Below are 19,958 nucleotides of genomic sequence, written 5' to 3'. Positions count from 1 at the left end.
TACCGAGTACATACACACACACACACACACACACAAACGAAAGCATCTTGAATGAAGTTTGTGTTTTAACATGACTACACAGAATATCCTGGTTCTGTTAAAGCTGATTGTCGTGGGTGTTTGTCATTGACTGCTTTTCTCTGATATGTGGCAGGTCTCCTAGTGATTAGAGCATTGGGTCAGTAACCTATAGGTTGCTAGTTCGTGTCCCAGAGTGGAAAGAAAATCAGAAAATCTGCCCTTGAGCAAGGCACTTACCCCGAATTGCTCCTGGGTCGCCGGCAATAATGTCTGATCCCATGCCGTGACCCTACTCTCTGAGGGTGTCTCAGGGGAGTGGGATATGCAAAAAACACTTTTCCATTTCAGGTTACACACACGGGTACAGGTTACACACACTGGTACAGGTTACACACACTGGTACAGGTTACACACACTGGTACAGGTGTCAAACAGTAATAATATAAGCTGCCCTTATTTGATGTCAAAGCCAAGCGTTCCCTCATTAATGGCCTTGTTCCCATACTGACTTTCTGTTTGACTTTCACAGTTCCCAGCTCGTCCCCCAAAGATGTGACTGTGGTGAGCAAGGAGCTGAAACCACGTACCATCATAGTCAACTGGCAGCCCCCCTCAGAGGCCAATGGAAAAATCACAGGTGAGACCACACACACTCTTATCAGGTTTATTCAGTCAGAGAAATAAGTGGTCTGAAACAGTTCTCTAACCTTCTCCTCTCCCACATCTACCTCTATCTCCTCTCCTCCGATCTCTCTCGCTCCTTTCCATCCATCTCCCTCTCGCTCCTTTCCCCCCATCTCTCTCTCTCTCCTTTCCCCCCATCTCTCTCTCTCTCCTTTCTCCCATCTCTCTCCTTTCCCCCATCTCTCTCTCGCTCCTTTCCCCCATCTCTCTCTCTCTCCTTTCTCCAATCTCTCTCCTTTCCCCCATCTCCCTCTCGCTCCTTTCCCCCCATCTCTCTCTCTCTCCTTTCTCCCATCTCTCTCCTTTCCCCCATCTCCCTCTCGCTCCTTTCCCCCCATCTCCCTCTCGCTCCTTTCCCCCCATCTCTCTCTCTCTCCTTTCTCCCATCTCTCTCCTTTCCCCCATCTCTCCCTCTCGCTCCTTTCCCCCCATCTCTCTCCTTTCCCCCATCTCGCTCCTTTCCCCCCATCTCTCTCCTTTCCCCAATCTCTCTCCTTTCCCCCATCTCTCTCCTTTCCCCCATCTCTCTCTCTCTCCTTTCCCCCATCTCTCTCCTTTCCCCCATCTCTCTCTCTCTCCTTTCCCCCATCTCTCTCTCTCTCCTTTCCCCCATCTCTCTCTCTCTCCTTTCCCCCATCTCTCTCTCGCTCCTTTCCCCCATCTCTCTCCTTTCCCCCATCTCTCTCCTTTCCCCCATCTCTCTCCTTTCCCCCATCTCTCTCTCTCTCCTTTTCCCCATCTCTCTCCTTTCCCCTATCTCTCTCTCACTCCTTTCCCCCCATCTCTCTCCCCCTATCTCTCCACTAGGCTACATAATCTACTACAGTACTGATGTGAATGCAGAGGTGCATGACTGGGTGATAGAGCCGGTGGTGGGCAACAGGTTGACCCACCAGATCCAGGAGCTGACTCTGGACACCACCTACTACTTCAAGATCCAGGCCCGTAACTCCAAGGGCATGGGCCCAATGTCCGAGGCCGTACACTTCCGCACCCCCAAGAGTAAGTGTGGGGGGGGGGGGTCCCTGGAGGTTGATAGGCTCTGAAAGGTTGAACATTGGGATGATTGTATTAAATGTTCTTATTGGTTGAGTTATTAATATGCGTTATGATGGGCTGAATGGTCAAGATTCAAATAATTATCTTAGGTTCTCTTCACTGTAGCTGGCTGCATTCTCAATCCCTTTTCTATAGATGCTGGTAAAGAACATACCATTCTGTTGAGCCGAGCCTGCCCTCTCTCCTCCTCTCGCTCTCTTTCTCGCTCTTTCTTTCTTTCTTTCGCTCTGTCCCTCTTTCTTTCTTTCTTTCTTTCTTTCTTTCTTTCTTTCTTTCTTTCTTTCTTTCTTTCTTTCTTTCTTTCTTTCTTTCTTTCTCAATCTCTCCTAATCTCTCCCTCTCTGTCTCTCTCTCCTTTATTGATGCTCACACCTGCTTGCCTTACCCCTCCAATGCTGTACCCTTTACCCCTCTCTCTCTACCCCTCCAATGCTGTACCCTTTACCCCTCTCTCTCTACCCCCCTTTCTCTCTCTACACCCCCCCCTCTCTCTCTACCCCCCCCTCTCTCTACCCCCTCCTCGCTCTCTCTCTACCCTCTCCTCGCTCTCTCTCTACCCCCTCCTCGCTCTCTCTCTACCCCCTCCTCGCTCTCTCTCTACCCCCTCCTCGCTCTCTCTCTACCCCCTCCTCGCTCTCTCTCTACCCTCTCCTCGCTCTCTCTCTACCCCCTCCTCGCTCTCTCTCTACCCCCTCCTCGCTCTCTCTCTACCCCCTCCTCGCTCTCTCTCTACCCCCTCCTCGCTCTCTCTCTACCCCCTCCTCGCTCTCTCTCTACCCCCTCCTCGCTCTCTCTCTACCCCCTCCTCTCTCTCCTTCTCCCACTGCCCTCCTTAACTCCTCTAACCAGTGTTTGCTTTGTATTTTCTCTCCCTGGCTACTGTCTCCTTTGGCCTGTTTTAGCTGAATCCTCTGACAAAATGGCTAATGACCAAGGTAATTCCCTCTTCCCTTCCATTCACTTCTTTTCAATTGACTGTGCAGATTGTGTTCTTTTTCCTCACTCACGTGCCTAAAGCCCTTCATCTGCGTTCTGGTAAGGTGAAATAAGTCAGGTAGTATTTAATTAACTGGGTGTAATAACTGGTGGTTTTGTCTCCTCTCTCAGCCAATTTGCCAGTTAAACCAGGAAGTAACCAACCACCTCTTGACCATGGCTTTGGGTCTTCACACGGTAATGGCCTTTTCAGGTCACCATTGTCCATTCTGATTTGATCAACTCAATTGGCTGCAGTGTGGGTCCATTTCATTCCACCTCCATAAATGGATGTTAGTGTGAATAGAGCTTTGTTCAGTTCCATGGTACATTGGATTCATTTCTGGACCAAAGCTGAACTGGAATTGACACCAATTCTGCATTGAGCACTAATGTGTTTCTCAGCTAAGAGAGTGTGCAGGAACTGAACAAAGCCCTATTCACATAAGTAGCACTTTATTTGAATAGTTCTAAGTAGATGGTTTGTAGATGTTCAACTGTCAACATCTGAACTAACCCTTATCCTAACCTTAACCCTAGCCCTAACCTTATCCTAACCTTAACCCTTATCCTAACCTTAACCTTAACCTTTACCTTAACCCTTATCCTAACCTTAACCTTTACCTTAACCCTTATCCTAACCCTAACCTTTACCTTAACCCTTATCCTAAACTTAACCTTTACCTTAACCCTTATCCTAACCTTAACCTTTACCTTAACCCTTATCCTAACCTTAACCTTTACCTTAACCCTTATCCTAACCCTAAACTTAACCTTTACCTTAACCCTTATCCTAACCCTGAACTTAACCTTAACCCTTATCCTAACCTTAACCTTTACCTTAACCCTTATCCTAACCCTAACCTTTACCTTATCCTAACCTTAACCCTAACCCTAACCCTAACCTTTACCTTAACCTTAACCCTTATCCTAACCTTTACCTTAACCTTAACCCTTATCCTAACCTTAACCTTTACCTTAACCCTTATCCTAACCTTAACCTTTACCTTAACCCTTATCCTAACCCTAAACTTAACCTTAACCCTTATCCTAACCCTAACCTTTACCTTAACCCTTATCCTAACCTTAACCTTTACCTTAACCCTTATCCTAACCCTAAACTTAACCTTTACCTTAACCCTTATCCTAACCCTAAACTTAACCTTTACCTTAACCCTTATCCTAACCCTGAACTTAACCTTAACCCTTATCCTAACCTTAACCTTTACCTTAACCCTTATCCTAACCCTAACCTTTACCTTATCCTAACCTTAACCCTAAACTTAACCTTTACCTTAACCCTTATCCTAACCCTAACCTTTACCTTAACCCTTATCCTAACCCTGAACTTAACCTTAACCCTTATCCTAACCTTAACCTTTACCTTAACCCTTATCCTAACCCTAACCTTTACCTTATCCTAACCTTAACCCTAAACTTAACATTTACCTTTACCTTTACCTTTACCTTTACCTTAACCCTAACCCTAAACTTAACCTTTACCTTAACCCTTATCCTAAACTTAACCTTTACCTTAACCCTTATCCTAACCTTAACCTTTACCCTAACCCTAACCCTAAACTTAACATTTACCTTAACCTTTACCTTAACCCTTATCCTAACCATAACCTTTACCTTAACCCTTATCGTAACCTTTACCTTAACCCTTATCCTAAACTAAACCTTTACCTTAACCCTTATCGTAACCTTAACATTTACCTTAACCTTTACCTTAACCCTTATCCTAACCTTAACCTTTACCTTAACCCTTATCCTAGCTCTAAACTTAACCATTACCCTAACCCTAAACTTAACCTTTACCTTAACCCTTATCCTAGCTCTAAACTTAACCTTTACCTTAACCCTTATCCTAGCTCTAAACTTAAACATTACCTTAACCCTTATCCTAGCTCTAAACTTAACCTTTACCTTAACCCTTATCCTAACCCTAAACTTAACCATTACCTTAACCCTTATCCTAGCTCTAAACTTAACCTTTACCTTAACCCTTATCCTAACCCTAACCTTAACCTTAACCTTAACCTTTAACCTTAACCCTAACCCTTACCTTTACCTTAACGCTTAAACCTAACCCTTACCTTTACCTTAACCCTTACCCTAGCCCTAAACTTAACCTTTACCTTAACCCTTACCCTAGCCCTAAACTTAACCTTTACCTTAACCCTAAACTTAACCTTAACCCTTATCCTAACCCTAACCTTTACCTTAACCCTTATCCTAGCCTTAACCTTTACCTTAACCCTTATCCTAACCTTAACCTTTACCTTGACCTTAACCCTTATCCTAACCTTAACCTTTACCTTAACCCTTATCCTAACCTTAACCTTTACCTTAACCCTTATCCTAACCCTAACCTTAACCTTTACCTTAACCCTTATCCTAACCTTAACCTTTACCTTAACCCTTATCCTAACCCTAAACTTAACCTTAACCCTTATCCTAACCCTAACCTTTACCTTAACCCTTATCCTAACCTTAACCTTTACCTTAACCCTTATCCTAACCCTAAACTTAACCTTTACCTTAACCCTTATCCTAACCCTAAACTTAACCTTTACCTTAACCCATATCCTAACCCTGAACTTAACCTTAACCCTTATCCTAACCTTAACCTTTACCTTAACCCTTATCCTAACCTTAACCTTTACCTTAACCCTTATCCTAACCCTAACCTTTACCTTAACCCTTATCCTAGCCTTAACCTTTACCTTCACCCTTATCCTAACCTTAACCTTTACCTTGACCTTAACCCTTATCCTAACCTTAACCTTTACCTTAACCCTTATCCTAACCTTAACCTTTACCTTAACCCTTATCCTAACCCTAACCTTAACCTTTACCTTAACCCTTATCCTAACCTTAACCTTTACCTTAACCCTTATCCTAACCCTAAACTTAACCTTAACCCTTATCCTAACCCTAACCTTTACCTTAACCCTTATCCTAACCTTAACCTTTACCTTAACCCTTATCCTAACCCTAAACTTAACCTTTACCTTAACCCTTATCCTAACCCTAAACTTAACCTTTACCTTAACCCATATCCTAACCCTGAACTTAACCTTAACCCTTATCCTAACCTTAACCTTTACCTTAACCCTTATCCTAACCTTAACCTTTACCTTAACCCTTATTCTAACCCTAACCTTTACCTTATCCTAACCTTAACCCTAAACTTAACCTTTACCTTGACCTTAACCCTAACCCTAACCCTAAACTTAATTTTTTCCTTAACCCTTATCCTAAACTTAACCTTTACCTTAACCCTTATCCTAACCTTAACCTTTACCCTAAACTTAACCTTTACCTTAACCTTTACCTTAACCCTTATCCTAACCGTAACCTTTACCTTAACCCTTATCGTAACCTTAACCTTTACCTTAACCTTTACCTTAACCCTTATCCTAACCGTAACCTTTACCTTAACCCTTATCGTAACCTTTACCTTAACCCTTATCCTAACCTTAACCTTTACCTTAACCCTTATCCTAGCTCAAAACTTAACCATTACCCTAACCCTAAACTTAACCTTTACCTTAACCCTTATCCTAGCTCTAAACTTAACCTTTACCTTAACCCTTATCCTAACCCTAAACTTAACCATTACCCTAACCCTAAACTTAACATTTACCTTAACCCTTATCCTAGCTCTAAACTTAACCATTACCTTAACCCTTATCCTAGCTCTAAACTTAACCTTTACCTTAACCCTTATCCTAACCCTAAACTTAACCATTACCTTAACCCTTATCCTAGCTCTAAACTTAACCTTTACCTTAACCCTTATCCTAACCCTAAACTTAACCTTTACCTTAACCCTTACCCTAGCTCTAAACTTAACCTTTACCTTAACCCTTAACCCTTATCCTAACCCTAACCCTAACCTTAACCTTTAACCTTAACCCTAACCCTTACCTTTACCTTAACGCTTAAACCTAACCCTTACCTTTACCTTAACCCTTACCCTAGCCCTAAACTTAACCTTTACCTTAACCCTTACCCTAGCTCTAAACTTAACCTTTACCTTTACCTTAACCCTTACCCTAGCTCTAAACTTAACCTTTACCTTAACCCTTACCCTAGCCCTAAACTTAACCTTTACCTTAACCCTTACCCTAAACTTAACCTTTACCTTAACCCTAGCCCTAACCCTAAACTTTACCTTAACCTTTACCTAGCCCTAACCCTAAACTGAACCTTTACCCTGATCCTAAACTTAACCTTTACCCTTACCCTAACCCTTAGCCCTAACCCTAAACTTAACCCTTACTCTAGCCCTAACCTTAACCCTAACTAGTCCTAATCTTTACCTTAACCCTTGCCCTAACCCTAAACTTAACCTTTACCATAGCCCTAACCTTTACCTTAACCCTTGCCCTAAACTTAACCTTTACCATAGCCCTAACCTTTACCTTAACCCTTGCCCTAAACTTAACCTTTACCTTAACCCTTAACCTAGCCCTAAACTTAACCTTTACCTTAACCCTAGCCCTAAATGGAACCTTTACTTTAATCCTTATCCTAACCCTAAACGGGACCTTTACTTTAATCCTTATCCTAGCCCTTATCCTAACCCTAAACGAGACCTTTACTTTAATCCTTACCCTAGCCCTTATCCTAACCCTAAACTTAACCTTTACCTTAACCCTTAACCTAGCCCTAAACTTAACCTTTACCTTAACCCTAGCCCTAAATGGAACCTTTACTTTAATCCTTATCCTAACCCTAAACGGGACCTTTACTTTAATCCTTATCCTAGCCCTTATCCTAACCCTAAACGGGACCTTTACTTTAATCCTTACCCTAGCCCTTATCCTAACCCTAGACGGAACCTTTACTTTAATCCTTACCCTAGCCCTAGCCCTTATCCTAACCCTAAACTTAACCTTTACTTTAATCCTTACCCTAGCCCTAGCCCTTATCCTAACCCTAAACTTAACCCTGACTCTAACATTCACCTTAACCCTCATTCTAAACCTAACCTCAGCAAGCAGTTGCTTATCAACAGATAGTTTGTTGATAGTGTGACCATCCATGGAGCATCTATATGGGACTATCCACATAAAGTGGGACAGAAGTAATTCATGAAATGTAATCTAACCCAAACCCCTTATACAAGTCTCCTATTGGTCTGAAATATTAGTCATCATTCTAAAAGAAGTGTAATGGGAAATTAATGAATGAACACACAAACAAATTAATTGTTAAATATGCTATTTGATCTCCAATGAGGACATGAATTATTATGTGGATAAATAGGATTTCCTTTCTCACCTCTCTGGTCCATTTTGTTCCAGGAAAACCAGGAATTACAGGAAGTGGGGACAACCACATCCTGGTCATCGTCGTCATCATCTCTGTGGGAGCGTTCACCATCATTGTGGTGGTTGTGGGGGCCTTCCTCTGCACACGACGCACCACCTCCCACCAGAAAAAGTGAGCTGGTGCGCTGTAGCAATAATGTCTCTTAGGTCACAAATGTCCCAGCCAATACCAGACCAACAACACAGGGTTATAACACACACAATACCTGAGAGGAGCAGGAATGTCTGCTTTCCTTTTTCAACCTACCTTTCTTTCTGTCATCTTTCACTTTCCTTTCCCTACCACTTAATTTGATTCCCCCTTTTCAACCGACATCACCCCTCCCCCCCTTCAACCGACATCACCCCTCCCCCCCTTCAACCGACATCACCCCTCCCCCCCTTCAACCGACATCCCCCCTTCAACCGACATCACCCCTTCAACCGACATCACCCCTTCAACCGACATCACCCCTTCAACCGACATCACCCCTTCAACCGACATCACCCCTTCAACCGACATCACCCCTTCAACCGACATCACCCCTTCAACCGACATCACCCCTTCAACCGACATCACCCCTCCCCCCTTCAACCGACATCACCCCTCCCCCCTTCAACCGACATCACCCCTCCCCCCCTTCAACCGACATCACCCCTCTCCCCCTTCAACCGACATCACCCCTCCCCCCCTTCAACCGACATCACCCCTCCCCCCCTTCAACCGACATCACCCCTCCCCCCCTTCAACCGACATCACCCCCCCCCCCCCCTTCAACCGACATCACCCCCCCCCCCCCCTTCAACCGACATCACCCCTTCAACCGACATCACCCCTTCAACCGACATCACCCCTTCAACCGACATCACCCCTTCCCCCCTTCAACCGACATCACCCCTCCCCCCTTCAACCGACATCACCCCTCCCCCCTTCAACCGACATCACCCCTCCCCCCTTCAACCGACATCACCCCTCCCCCCCTTCAACCGACATCACCCCTCCCCCCCTTCAACCGACATCACCCCTTCAACCGACATCACCCCTTCAACCGACATCACCCCTTCAACCGACATCACCCCTTCAACCGACATCACCCCTTCAACCGACATCACCCCTCCCCCCCTTCAACCGACATCACCCCCTCAACCGACATCACCCCTTCAACCGACATCACCCCTTCAACCGACATCACCCCTCCCCCCCTTCAACCGACATCACCCCTCCTACCCTTCAACCGACATCACCCCTCCCCCCCTTCAACCGACATCACCCCTCCCCCCCTTCAACCGACATCACCCCTCCCCCTTCAACCGACATCACCCCTCCCCCCCTTCAACCGACATCACCCCCCTTCAACCGACATCACCCCCCTTCAACCGACTTCACCCCCCCCCCCTTCAACCGACATCACCCCCCCTTCAACCGACATCACCCCCCCCCCCTTCAACCGACATCACCCCTCCCCCCCTTCAACCGACATCACCCCTCCCCCCCTTCAACCGACATCACCCCTCCCCCCCTTCAACCGACATCACCCCTCCCCCCTTCAACCGACATCACCCCCCCCCCCCCCCTTCAACCGACATCACCCTCCCCCCCCCCCCTTCAACTGACATCACCCCCCCTTTATTGCTGGTGGCCAGTAATAAACTGGTCCTGAACATCTCTAAAACTAAGAGCATTGTATTAGCTACAAATCATTCCCTAAGTTCTAGACCTCAGCTGAATCTAGTAATTTAATGGTGTGGCTGTTGAACAGGTTGAGGAGACTAAATTACTTGGCGTTACCTTAGACTGTAAACTGTCATGGTCAAAACATATAGATTCAATGGTTGTAAAGATGGGACAGGTCTAGCCATAATAAAGAGATGCTCTGCTTTTTTGACACCACACTCCACAAAGCAACTCCTGCAGGCTCTAGTTTTGTCTAATCTTGATTATTGTCCAGTCGTGTGGTCCAGTGCTGCAAGGAAAGACCTAGTTAAGCTGCAGCTGGCCCAGAACAGAGCGTCACGTTTTGCTCTTCATTGTAATCAGAGAGCTGATATAAATACTATGCATGCCAGTCTCTTGGCTAATAGTTTTTATAAGAAATATTAATGTGTTGGAAATCCCAAATTGTTTGCATAGTCAACTTACACACATCTCTGACACACACACTTACCCCACCAGACATGCCACCAGGGGTCTTTTCACAGTCCCCAAATCCAGAACAAATTCGAGAAAGCGTACAGTATTATATATATAGAGCCCTTATTGCATGGAACTTCCTTCCATCTCAGATTGCTCGAATAAACAGCAAACCTGGTTTCGAAAAACAGATAAATCAACACCACATCTGCAAAATAACGCTCCCCTATTAGACCTTGTTAGATTGTGTCAATGCATTGATATGTAGGCTACGTCTGCCTTTAAAAAAAATATGTATGTAGTTCTGTCCTTGAGCTGTTCTTGTCTATTAGTGTTCTGTATTATGTCATTCTGTATTATGATCTGTTCTTGTCTATTAGTGTTCTGTATTATGTCATTCTGTATTATGATCTGTTCTTGTCTATTAGTGTTCTGTATTATGATCTGTTCTTGTCTATTAGTGTTCTGTATTATGATCTGTTCTTGTCTATTAATGTTCTGTATTATGATCTGTTCTTGTCTATTAGTGTTCTGTATTATGTCATTCTGTATTATGATCTGTTCTTGTCTATTAGTGTTCTGTATTATGATCTGTTCTTGTCTATTAGTGTTCTGTATTATGTCATTCTGTATTATGATCTGTTCTTGTCTATTAGTGTTCTGTATTATGTCATTCTGTATTATGATCTGTTCTTGTCTATTAGTGTTCTGTATTATGATCTGTTCTTGTCTATTAGTGTTCTGTATTATGTCATTCTGTATATTATGTCATTCTGTATTATGTCATTCTGTATTATGTTTTGTGTGGACCCCAGGAAGAGTAGCTGCTGCTTTTGCAACAGTTAACAGGGATCCACCTCCCCCTTTTCAGCTGACATCTCAACCCCCCCCCTTTCCTCTTCTCTAACCCATAGGAAGCGGGCGGCCTCCAAGTCGTCCAACAGCTCCCACAAGTACAAGGGCAACTCCAAGGACCTGAAGCCTCCAGACCTATGGATCCACCACGAGCGGCTGGAGCTCAAGCCCATTGACAAGTCCCCCGAGCCCAACCCGGTGATGACTGACACCCCCATCCCCCGCACCTCGCAGGACATCAACCCCGTGGACCCCAGCCTGGACAACAGCCTGCTGCAGAGACGGAACTCCTACCGAGGTCAGATTGATGTAGTCAGTTTGGGGATTCCTTTGTCTGTGTTTTGAAGAGGCAGTGTCTTTGTCGTTGTCATGCTAAACATTTCCTGCTTTTCATACATTTAACATTTCATACATTGTGTTTAGAGGGAAGAATCACCACTAACCAAACACAGCCTCACGACTGAGTCACAGATTTCTCTCAGGAGCCAGATTACCAAATCCTTCGATTGTTCCTGTCAATCCAAGAACAGTTAGCTACATTTTCAGACGTTCTTCATTCAGAGTCACTACCAATAGTGATCAAGGAAAAACTCTGACTTGCAGGCCACGAATCAGAAGACAGCATATCTGCGCTGGCAGGGCGCCGGGGGATGCGGCCTAAAATGATGATGCCCTTCGATACGCAGCCCCCCCAGCGTAAGTGTGTGTTTGGGATCTGTGCTCTCATTGGTCAATACACTGAGGTCAATAGATTATTTACCACTCAGACTACCGTACTGTTCAGCTGAAAGGAAAAGAATATGCTGGTTTCTCCCTCCCGTGATAATGCACTACAGTCAATAGACTGAGCGCACTACAGTCAACATGTGGTTCTATAGGATCTGTTTCTATATTTTAGCCTTCATCTCATTTCAGTTTAACACATTCATTCACTACCAAATTATGCTGCCAATTCAAATGTCCATCAGACGCACTCTGGAGTTATTGTATACGTGTGTATGGTTAAATACTACTGCTTTATGGTGTCACTATGAACCTGGTGTGTGTGTGTGTGTGTGTGTGTGTGTGTGTGTGTGTGTGTGTGTGTGTGTATTTGAACAGCACTGCTTCCCCATTCCTTCGTCAGCGCGGCTGGTTAAATGTTGTCTCTGTGTGTGTGTCCATTCACAGCCGTGATTAGCGCTCACCCCATCCATTCCCTTGATAACCATCACCACCATTATCACACGGGCAGCCTGGCATCCCCGACACGCAGCTACCTCCATCACCACCAGGGCAGTGCCCACCTGCGCCCGCACGCCTGCGCCACCCCCATCTCCTATCTAGACATGGTGGGCTCCACAGGTGAGAGACCGCTGCCACCCGCAGGATGGAGGAGGGATTACAAGCGGGCAGCGCCAAGGGCCCACCTGGTCGTTCTGTCTGTCTTTCTGGCCTGATTTTGAGGAAGAACACAGGAGCATTATCTTTCATCTTCATGTCCATCCTCTTATCTGTGGGTCCACTGTGGGGCTGTCACATCCTCTTATCTGTGGGTCCACTGTGGGGCTGTCACATCCTCTTATCTGTGGGTCCACTGTGGGGCTGTCACATCCTTTTACCTGAGGGTCCACTGTGGGGCTGTCACATCCTCTTATCTGTGGGTCCACTGTGGGGCTGTCACATCCTCTTATCTGTGGGTCCACGGTGGGGCTGTCACATCCTCTTATCTGTGGGGTCCACTGTGGGGCTGTCACATCCTCTTATCTGTGGGGCTGTCACATCCTTTTATCTGTGGGTCCACTGTGGGGCTGTCACATCCTTTTATCTGTGGGTCCACTGTGGGGGTGTCACATCCTCTTATCTGTGGGTCCACTGTGGGGCTGTCACATCCTCTTATCTGTGGAGCGGTCTCATTTCATTGTTCTTGTGGCCTTGTCCACTATTCACTCGCCGATACTCATTAGTGTGTGACTTGCCTAGTTAAATAAAGGTCAATAGTAATTTATAATGCATGAAACCAGTCATGACACCTTTGAGTGTTGCAGAACCAAACAACCTTGATAACACATTTATTCCATATTTTCCACCAAACTCATCAGGCGTTGATACGAACGCCTCTTATTTATGGACACAACCACTCTAGAACCCAGGCTATACACATACTGTCTCAAACACACCATCCACTGACCTGTCCCCCCCACACTCCTTTTGTGACTGCAGAGTCGGTGAGGAACACCCCCAGCACAGAGCCCCTCCCACCCCAGGCCCAGCCCCCCTGCCAAGCCGAGCACCAGCACCCGGAACCCGAGGGCAGCTACCAAGACTCCACGGCCACCGACGATGAACCCAGCGCCAGCGGCAGCTACTGCAGCGCCGGCCAGCCCCCCACCACCCACGTGCGCCCCACTCACCCCCTCAAGAGCTTTGCCGTGCCCGCCAACCCCGCCGCCATCTTCGAGTCGCCCGCCCTGCCCAGCATGCCGCTGCTTACTCAGACTGGTGAGGAGCACATACTCGCATGCATACATGTACACACATATGCACACCATGCATTAGGACAGGCGTATGTAACTGCCAAAATAAAGGAAACACCAACAGTGTCTTAAATAGGGCGTAGGGCCACCAAGAGCCACCAATACAGCTTCAATGCACCTTGACATAGAGTTCCAGACACTTGTAGAATCTATTGGAGGGATGTGACACCGGTCTTTTTTTTTTACCCCTTTTTTCTCCCCAATTCCGTGGTATCCAATTAGTAGTAGTTAGTCTTGTCTCATCGCTACAACTCCCGTACGGGCTCGGGAGAGACTAAGGTCGAGAGCCATGCGTCCTCCGAAACAACCCAACCAAGCCGCACTGCTTCTTGACACAACGCACATCCATTGTCGGAAGCCAGCTGCACCAATGTGTCAGAGGAAACACCATACACCTGGCGACCTGGTCAGCGTGCACTGCGGCCGGCCCGCCACAGGAGTGCGCGATGAGACAAGGACATCACTGCCGGCCAAACCCTCTCTCCCATAGAGCCAATTGTGCGTTGCCCCATGGACCTCCCGGTCACGGCCGGCTGCGACAGAACCTGGGCTCGAACCCAGAATCTCTGGTGACACAGCTAGCTCTGCGATGCAGTGCCTTAGACCACAGCACCACCTGGGAGGCGTGACACCGTTCTTCCACTAGAAATGCAATAGTTTGGTGTTTTCTTGATGGTGGAAAACGCTGTCAGGTGCCGCTGCAGAATCTCCCATAAGTGTTGGATTGGGTTGAGATCCGGTCACTGACACACACACACACACACACACACACACACCCTATGCTCCTTTGATACACCTGTTTCAAAGTCACTGAGATCTCTTCTTCCATCCATGGTAGCCAAAATAACGGGCAACTGTAGACACCCTAAGAATGATGGGATGTTAATTGCTTAATTAACTCAGAACCTGCTTACAATATACTTTGTATCCCTCATTTACTCAAGTGTTTCCTTTATTTGGGCAGTTTTCTGTACATGTTTTACACTCCCAAACTGCAGATGAACATACACTGTTGGTAGAGCTTCTTGAGAAAGGAAAGGAAACACATTTAATGAAGGTGACTTGTGATTCCCTCTAACTATCAATCCCTTTGGAACTGTGTCTGTCCTGCCTGTCCTGTCTCTGTCTCTCTTTCTGTCTGTATCTCGGTCTCTCTCTCCGTCTGCATCTCAGGGCCCCAGCTCCACTCAGTAAAGACAGCCTCCATCGGCACCCTGGGCAGGGTCCGCCCCCCCATGTCAGTCACGGTGCCCAGTGCGCCAGACGTGCCCGAGACCAGCAAGATGCTGGAGGATGTAGACAGTGTGAGTACTGCTCCCCCCAGGTCTTAGTGTAGAAAGGCTACAACATGCCAATGTCTGATTATGACTGTTAAATCAGCTGGCATATCATGTAATGTTGGTTGTTATTGTAGTTTACACACACTTTAAATACAGGAAGTACACATGAATTACTATGTCATGTTGGGGTAAAAACCTGGTCATAGATCAATCAAACCCATTGAACTAGTGAATATATTCCAAGAGCATGTCATGTTTCTTTTTGGACACAATCCTAAATGACATTGACATGGATTTTAATCACATTTCTGTTTCTTTTCTCTCTTTATTCTTTGCAACTTGTTGCCTCCCTCACTGTTTTATGGTGTTATCGTTGGCTGCTTGTGATCATTGATATTATTGCATTCAATTTCTAATACTTACTCTAAACCCATTGGAATGGTTTTGCCCATGATAATTCCCCTTAACCCATTGGAATGGTTTTGCCCATGATAATTCCCCTTAACCCATTGGAATGGTTTTGCCCATGATAATTCCCCTTAACTCATTGGAATGGTTTTGCACATACATTGATGTCTTGCCCCCTTTCAATGCCTTAACATATTGGTTGGCTGTTGATGCTGCTTTGTTTGTCTTGGACTTGGCTTCATGCTGCAGTCCCATTGACCAATTCCCCACCCACCCTTTATTTTGTAAACCTCATTACTCCCACCCCCCCCCTCCAAAAACAAACTGACCCTCTCCTCTCCCTTCCCCAGGTCCTTGCCTCCCTCCCCTCCTGTTCCTCCCTTGCTCCCCGCAGTAACCCTGTTCCTTTCCCTCAGAGCTACGAGCCTGATGAGTTGACAGAGGAGATGGCCCACCTAGAGGACCTGATGAAGGACCTAAACGCTATAACCACAGCCTGAGAACCACACGCCCACTCATTACGCTGCTCACACACATACAAGCAGACACACACACACAGGCAGGAACACACACACTGCCAGCCCTCAGCAAACTGGGAGCCCGATGCCCCGGTACAAAATGGATACCGTAAATGGATCTTACACACCCCACTCAAGACAAACAAAAAATCTCAACTGAAACTTTTCAACTTTTGGCTTACCTTGCTCAGTCTCAGGAAGGAGATGGCCATTTTAAAAAGCGACAGTTCACCTTTTTATGAAGAAACATTCTCAGAGACGATATCTAACATTGGTCGCTTTCAACCAGAAGATTGTGAATTTTCTCAGCACAAAAACTGAAATGCATCAGAAGGTTGCTCTCATACTTTGATTGCCGGGGAGACCGCTCCTATGGTTGCCGGGGAGACCGCTCCTATGGTTGCCGGGGAGACCGCTCCTATGGTTGCCGGGGAGACTGCTCCGACAGACATCATATTGTGATTCCATGTCAAGAGGAAGAGTCAAATATGCCGGTATTTCATGTTGGTGCTCACGAAACACAATCTAAACACAGTGTTTGTTTAATTAGTGTCACTTATTTGTGCGTTTTTGTATATCTATTGCCCTGTTTCAGTGAAGTGAACGTTGGACAACAGTCCCCTCCATTTCCATAAAAGCGGTAATTTTATAGCTATCATTTTGATCCAATGACGTCTGTTTTCCCTACTCTGTGTTATATATTGTGCCAAGTCTCTTATTATTCTCTAATATGCCATGTATGTTTTTTACATATCCGTATAGATATGTACATATGTTTTTTTAAAACGGCCTCATTCTATTCCCCCCCCCAGCCTAGCCAATCATTTCATTTTATTTGGGAGGAGAGTGACAAAATAGCCCCTGAAACGCTCACTTTTCATATCTTGTGGGGAGATGCCTTGCGTGTTAGTACATTACATTTGAATGGCTTATTGTGTTGCCCCTTTATACGTTGAAATGTTCAGTCTTTTTTTGTTTGTGGGAGCTCCGTTTCAGAAAGCCTTACGAAACGTGTCCGTACGTTTACATTGGAGATGACTGTGCCCTCTGTGGACGTTTTCCAGTTACACTGTGATCCCTCTGACACGCAGCATCACCACTCTCAGGCCAGCCTGGCCTTGGAGTGCCAAGTAGTAGGGCTTGTTAGCTGGTGACCTTTCAGAACCATCTGTGGGACATGAACCCTCCAGAGGCTGCTGGACTCGGAGTGCCTCACCCTGCAATCACACATCCTACCAAGTCAGTCGTTTCAATGGAATGGCAATATGTCATATGAAAGTGCTATGAAATGGATGTCTTGTTTCCAAGAGCCAATATTTGGTTGAAGAGGTCTGTTTTTTGCTCTTTATCTCTCTCTCTGTCATGTGAAAACCAGGTTTTTCAATCAAGGATAAGTGTTTACTGTTATCTGAGGTCTCTTAAAGAAACACTGCTTCATCGCTCTTTTTAAATGCTACTTGCAACGATGTTGGCCTATTGAATGGGACTCCCAGATTCAGATTTTTTTTTACATGTAGTTTGTTTTGTATGAAGAAAAAATTAACTTGTTCTGTACACAATTCCAATGTAAAAAAAATTAAATATGATAATGTAAGAAGCTAGTTTTTCATCTGCCCTCTTACCCAAAGAAATGTAATTGCAATCCTAGTTACATGCTCTACTTTTGTGAATACCATGTTTCTCATAATGTACATCATCATGAATGTCAATATAACTGTAAGAGATTTTACTTATGGATACAAAAGGAACATGTATAAAAATTACAAAAAAGAAAAAAGAAAGTGGACCGTAGGAGAAAGACAGGACGCTAAACCCGTTGGGAATAACCTATTAAGTTGTAGACAGTCAAGCCTGTATTGCACTTTTTCACAATTTTTGAAAAAAAAAAAAAATTCTTCCATATCTTGTGTTTTAAATATAAAAGCGATGATTCTGTAAAGTAGTGTCCTAGGTTAGCAGCAGGCAGCTGGTCTTGTTTTAATGGTCATTTGTTTTTGAGATATGAAATTGAGCGGCAGGTTTTACTGTGCTGCTGAGGTATTCTGTTGCTTGTTTCTGTACAGAGATCTCTTTGCTTTCTGTAGGATATTCTGTGGCTTAAAAAAAAAAAATGTTTGAGAAAAAAGTTATTTTTTATTTTTATTGGTGCTCTTATACATTGTGTATCCAACTATTATGAATACTAACAAAGTTGAAGCTTCTACTTGTCTGTTTTGTCATGCATGTCGTATTTTATTGGTTGTGTGTGTTTGTCGTACATGCGTGTGTGTGTGTGTGTGGGCGTCAATCTATTTCTCCATGAGACTTTTTAATGGGTGACTTACTGCCTGCCTTCATAGCCTCGGTGTAACAGCGTAAATGGAAATCTGGGACACTCAAATAAGTATATGTTACGTTTGTATGGAAACACAAGACAGGTGGTTACTTAAGTAGATGGGTGGATGGATGTTATAACGTCTAGGATTTACGTTCCAAAAAATAGGAAATGCTCTAGGATCAGGTTGATGTACACACCTTGCCTTACTTATTATCTATACTACTTACTGTAGCTCTGCTTAATACCAGTAACCAGTCATTGACCTGTTGGCACAGGCAACACTTTCATATACTGAGAGTCAACTATATATAGGCTGGAGTGTGATTGTCAATGGAGGAAGGGGACCTGAGGAGACATTGCCGCTTAGATCAAAGAGACGTTAGATGTGTTCACTTAGCCTGGTCCTAGATCTGAAAATACGCTTAGCAATGTCTTTGCAGCCATTGTCAAGCCAAACTTCCCTTCTTTTAAAAAAAAATGAACTAAAAGAAATCCACAAACTTGTCAAGCCAGCCAAAGGAGGTTAATAGCTTTTACATTTTAAATGAACCAAGCCAGTGGAATACGTGAGCTGCATGCAGGTAAAAAGATGTGCACATTTATGGGGCTGAAGAACAGTATCAGAACGAACCAGTGACTCTCGGCAGTAAATCCAGATCTCTGTGAAGCTCAGTGACATAAGTGTTAATTTGGGGGGGGGGGGGGGGGGGTTGTTGAATGACATCACGCATGGTGACATTCTATGCAAATGAATTCAAATTAAATTGTTTTCTTCCTTTGAAACTCATCTGAAAATCGAGGACAGTCAAATTTGATCTATTGATCTTAACTTCACCAGGCAATTCTATATTAACCCCCAACATTACTTGGCTAGCATAACAATAGTTTACCTATCAATTATTACATCTATTAATGGGGTTGGCCACATAAATGCTTAGAACGTGAGAAATCCTTCATCGGCAAGACAAACCTGGTCGGTCATGAGGACTCACACAGGGAAGAAATCATACAGATGTCCAGAGTGCAGCAAAAGCTTTTCTAAAGCCAGTCATTTGAACATTCATCATAGAATTCACACAGGTAAAAAATATATCGGTGTAAACGATGTGGCAAATCCTTCAGTAACGAGGTTAAACATGTAGACTCACACAGGAGACAAATCACATTATTGCGAATAAAGTGGAAACTCATTGAGGGTGAGGCCAGACTGACCCTTTGAGTTCTATCCGGTTTCTCAATGGAAGTCGTACGTTGACGGTCAGCGGAGATGACGCGTCCATAACCTAACAATTTCAATCCATTTTTCACAGAAATTACAATATCTGAATTGAACTTTGGACGGGCCGAAGGATACGTAACCATCCGTTTAGCGAATTAGAAAAGAGCAGGCGTTTCACGTCACACACTCCACACGGACCAAAATGCATCCGTTTTAATTTGGTGTCCATTCTCCACGGGTCAGTACGGCCTTGACCTTGTAGTCAGAGCGGACATTTGGTCAAGCATACGACATTTCAAACAGGGGAGAAACCGTTTTGCTGCAATGAATGTGGTTCATGCTACACCAGAAATTCAAGTCTTAAAAGCATTTTGTGCTTTATGTGTCGAAAATTGTTAATATCAACCACTAAAATGCCATCAGTCAATTCACTGAAGAGAAACTACTTTGTTGCCATGACTGTGGCAAACTCTTCCAAAACAAGAAGAACATTGATAAAAATATCAAGATCAACAACGAGGAGAAAATATATTTCTGTCATATATGTGTCAAATGCTTTAGACAACAGTACACTGATGGGCATATGAAGATACACATGGAAGGAAGAGAATGGATTTCCTCTTATTAAAAACCATACAAACACAAAACATA

General features: G+C 44.7%; 1 protein-coding gene across 16 annotated transcripts in view; it reads left to right on the top strand.

Moving 5' to 3' along the window:
- LOC139384372 (neogenin 1a) overlaps positions 1-17,365 on the top strand; it is a 215,625-nt gene extending 198,260 nt beyond the window's left edge. For 4 of the 16 annotated variants that reach the window (XM_071129104.1, XM_071129102.1, XM_071129100.1 and 1 more), the window contains exons 19-29: positions 551-658; positions 1,513-1,707; positions 2,667-2,699; positions 2,872-2,937; positions 8,058-8,196; positions 11,109-11,347; positions 11,653-11,745; positions 12,220-12,393; positions 13,252-13,530; positions 14,739-14,869; positions 15,604-17,365. In XM_071129104.1, coding sequence (XP_070985205.1) covers positions 551-658; positions 1,513-1,707; positions 2,667-2,699; positions 2,872-2,937; positions 8,058-8,196; positions 11,109-11,347; positions 11,653-11,745; positions 12,220-12,393; positions 13,252-13,530; positions 14,739-14,869; positions 15,604-15,753 — 1,607 coding nt within the window. In that variant the 3' untranslated portion in view covers positions 15,754-17,365. Of the gene's footprint in view, positions 1-550; positions 659-1,512; positions 1,708-2,666; positions 2,700-2,871; positions 2,938-8,057; positions 8,197-11,108; positions 11,348-11,652; positions 11,746-12,219; positions 12,394-13,251; positions 13,531-14,738; positions 14,870-15,502; positions 15,565-15,603 lie in introns of those variants that run through there. The other 12 variants (XM_071129111.1, XM_071129110.1, XM_071129101.1 and 9 more) reach the window with 8 other exon arrangements.
- Positions 17,366-19,958: the final 2,593 nt, after the last annotated feature.

Source organism: Oncorhynchus clarkii, chromosome 26, assembly GCF_045791955.1.
Source record: "Oncorhynchus clarkii lewisi isolate Uvic-CL-2024 chromosome 26, UVic_Ocla_1.0, whole genome shotgun sequence".
NCBI classification, from domain to species: Eukaryota; Metazoa; Chordata; class Actinopteri; order Salmoniformes; family Salmonidae; genus Oncorhynchus; species Oncorhynchus clarkii.
This window is presented reverse-complemented; position numbering and strand designations above follow the sequence as displayed.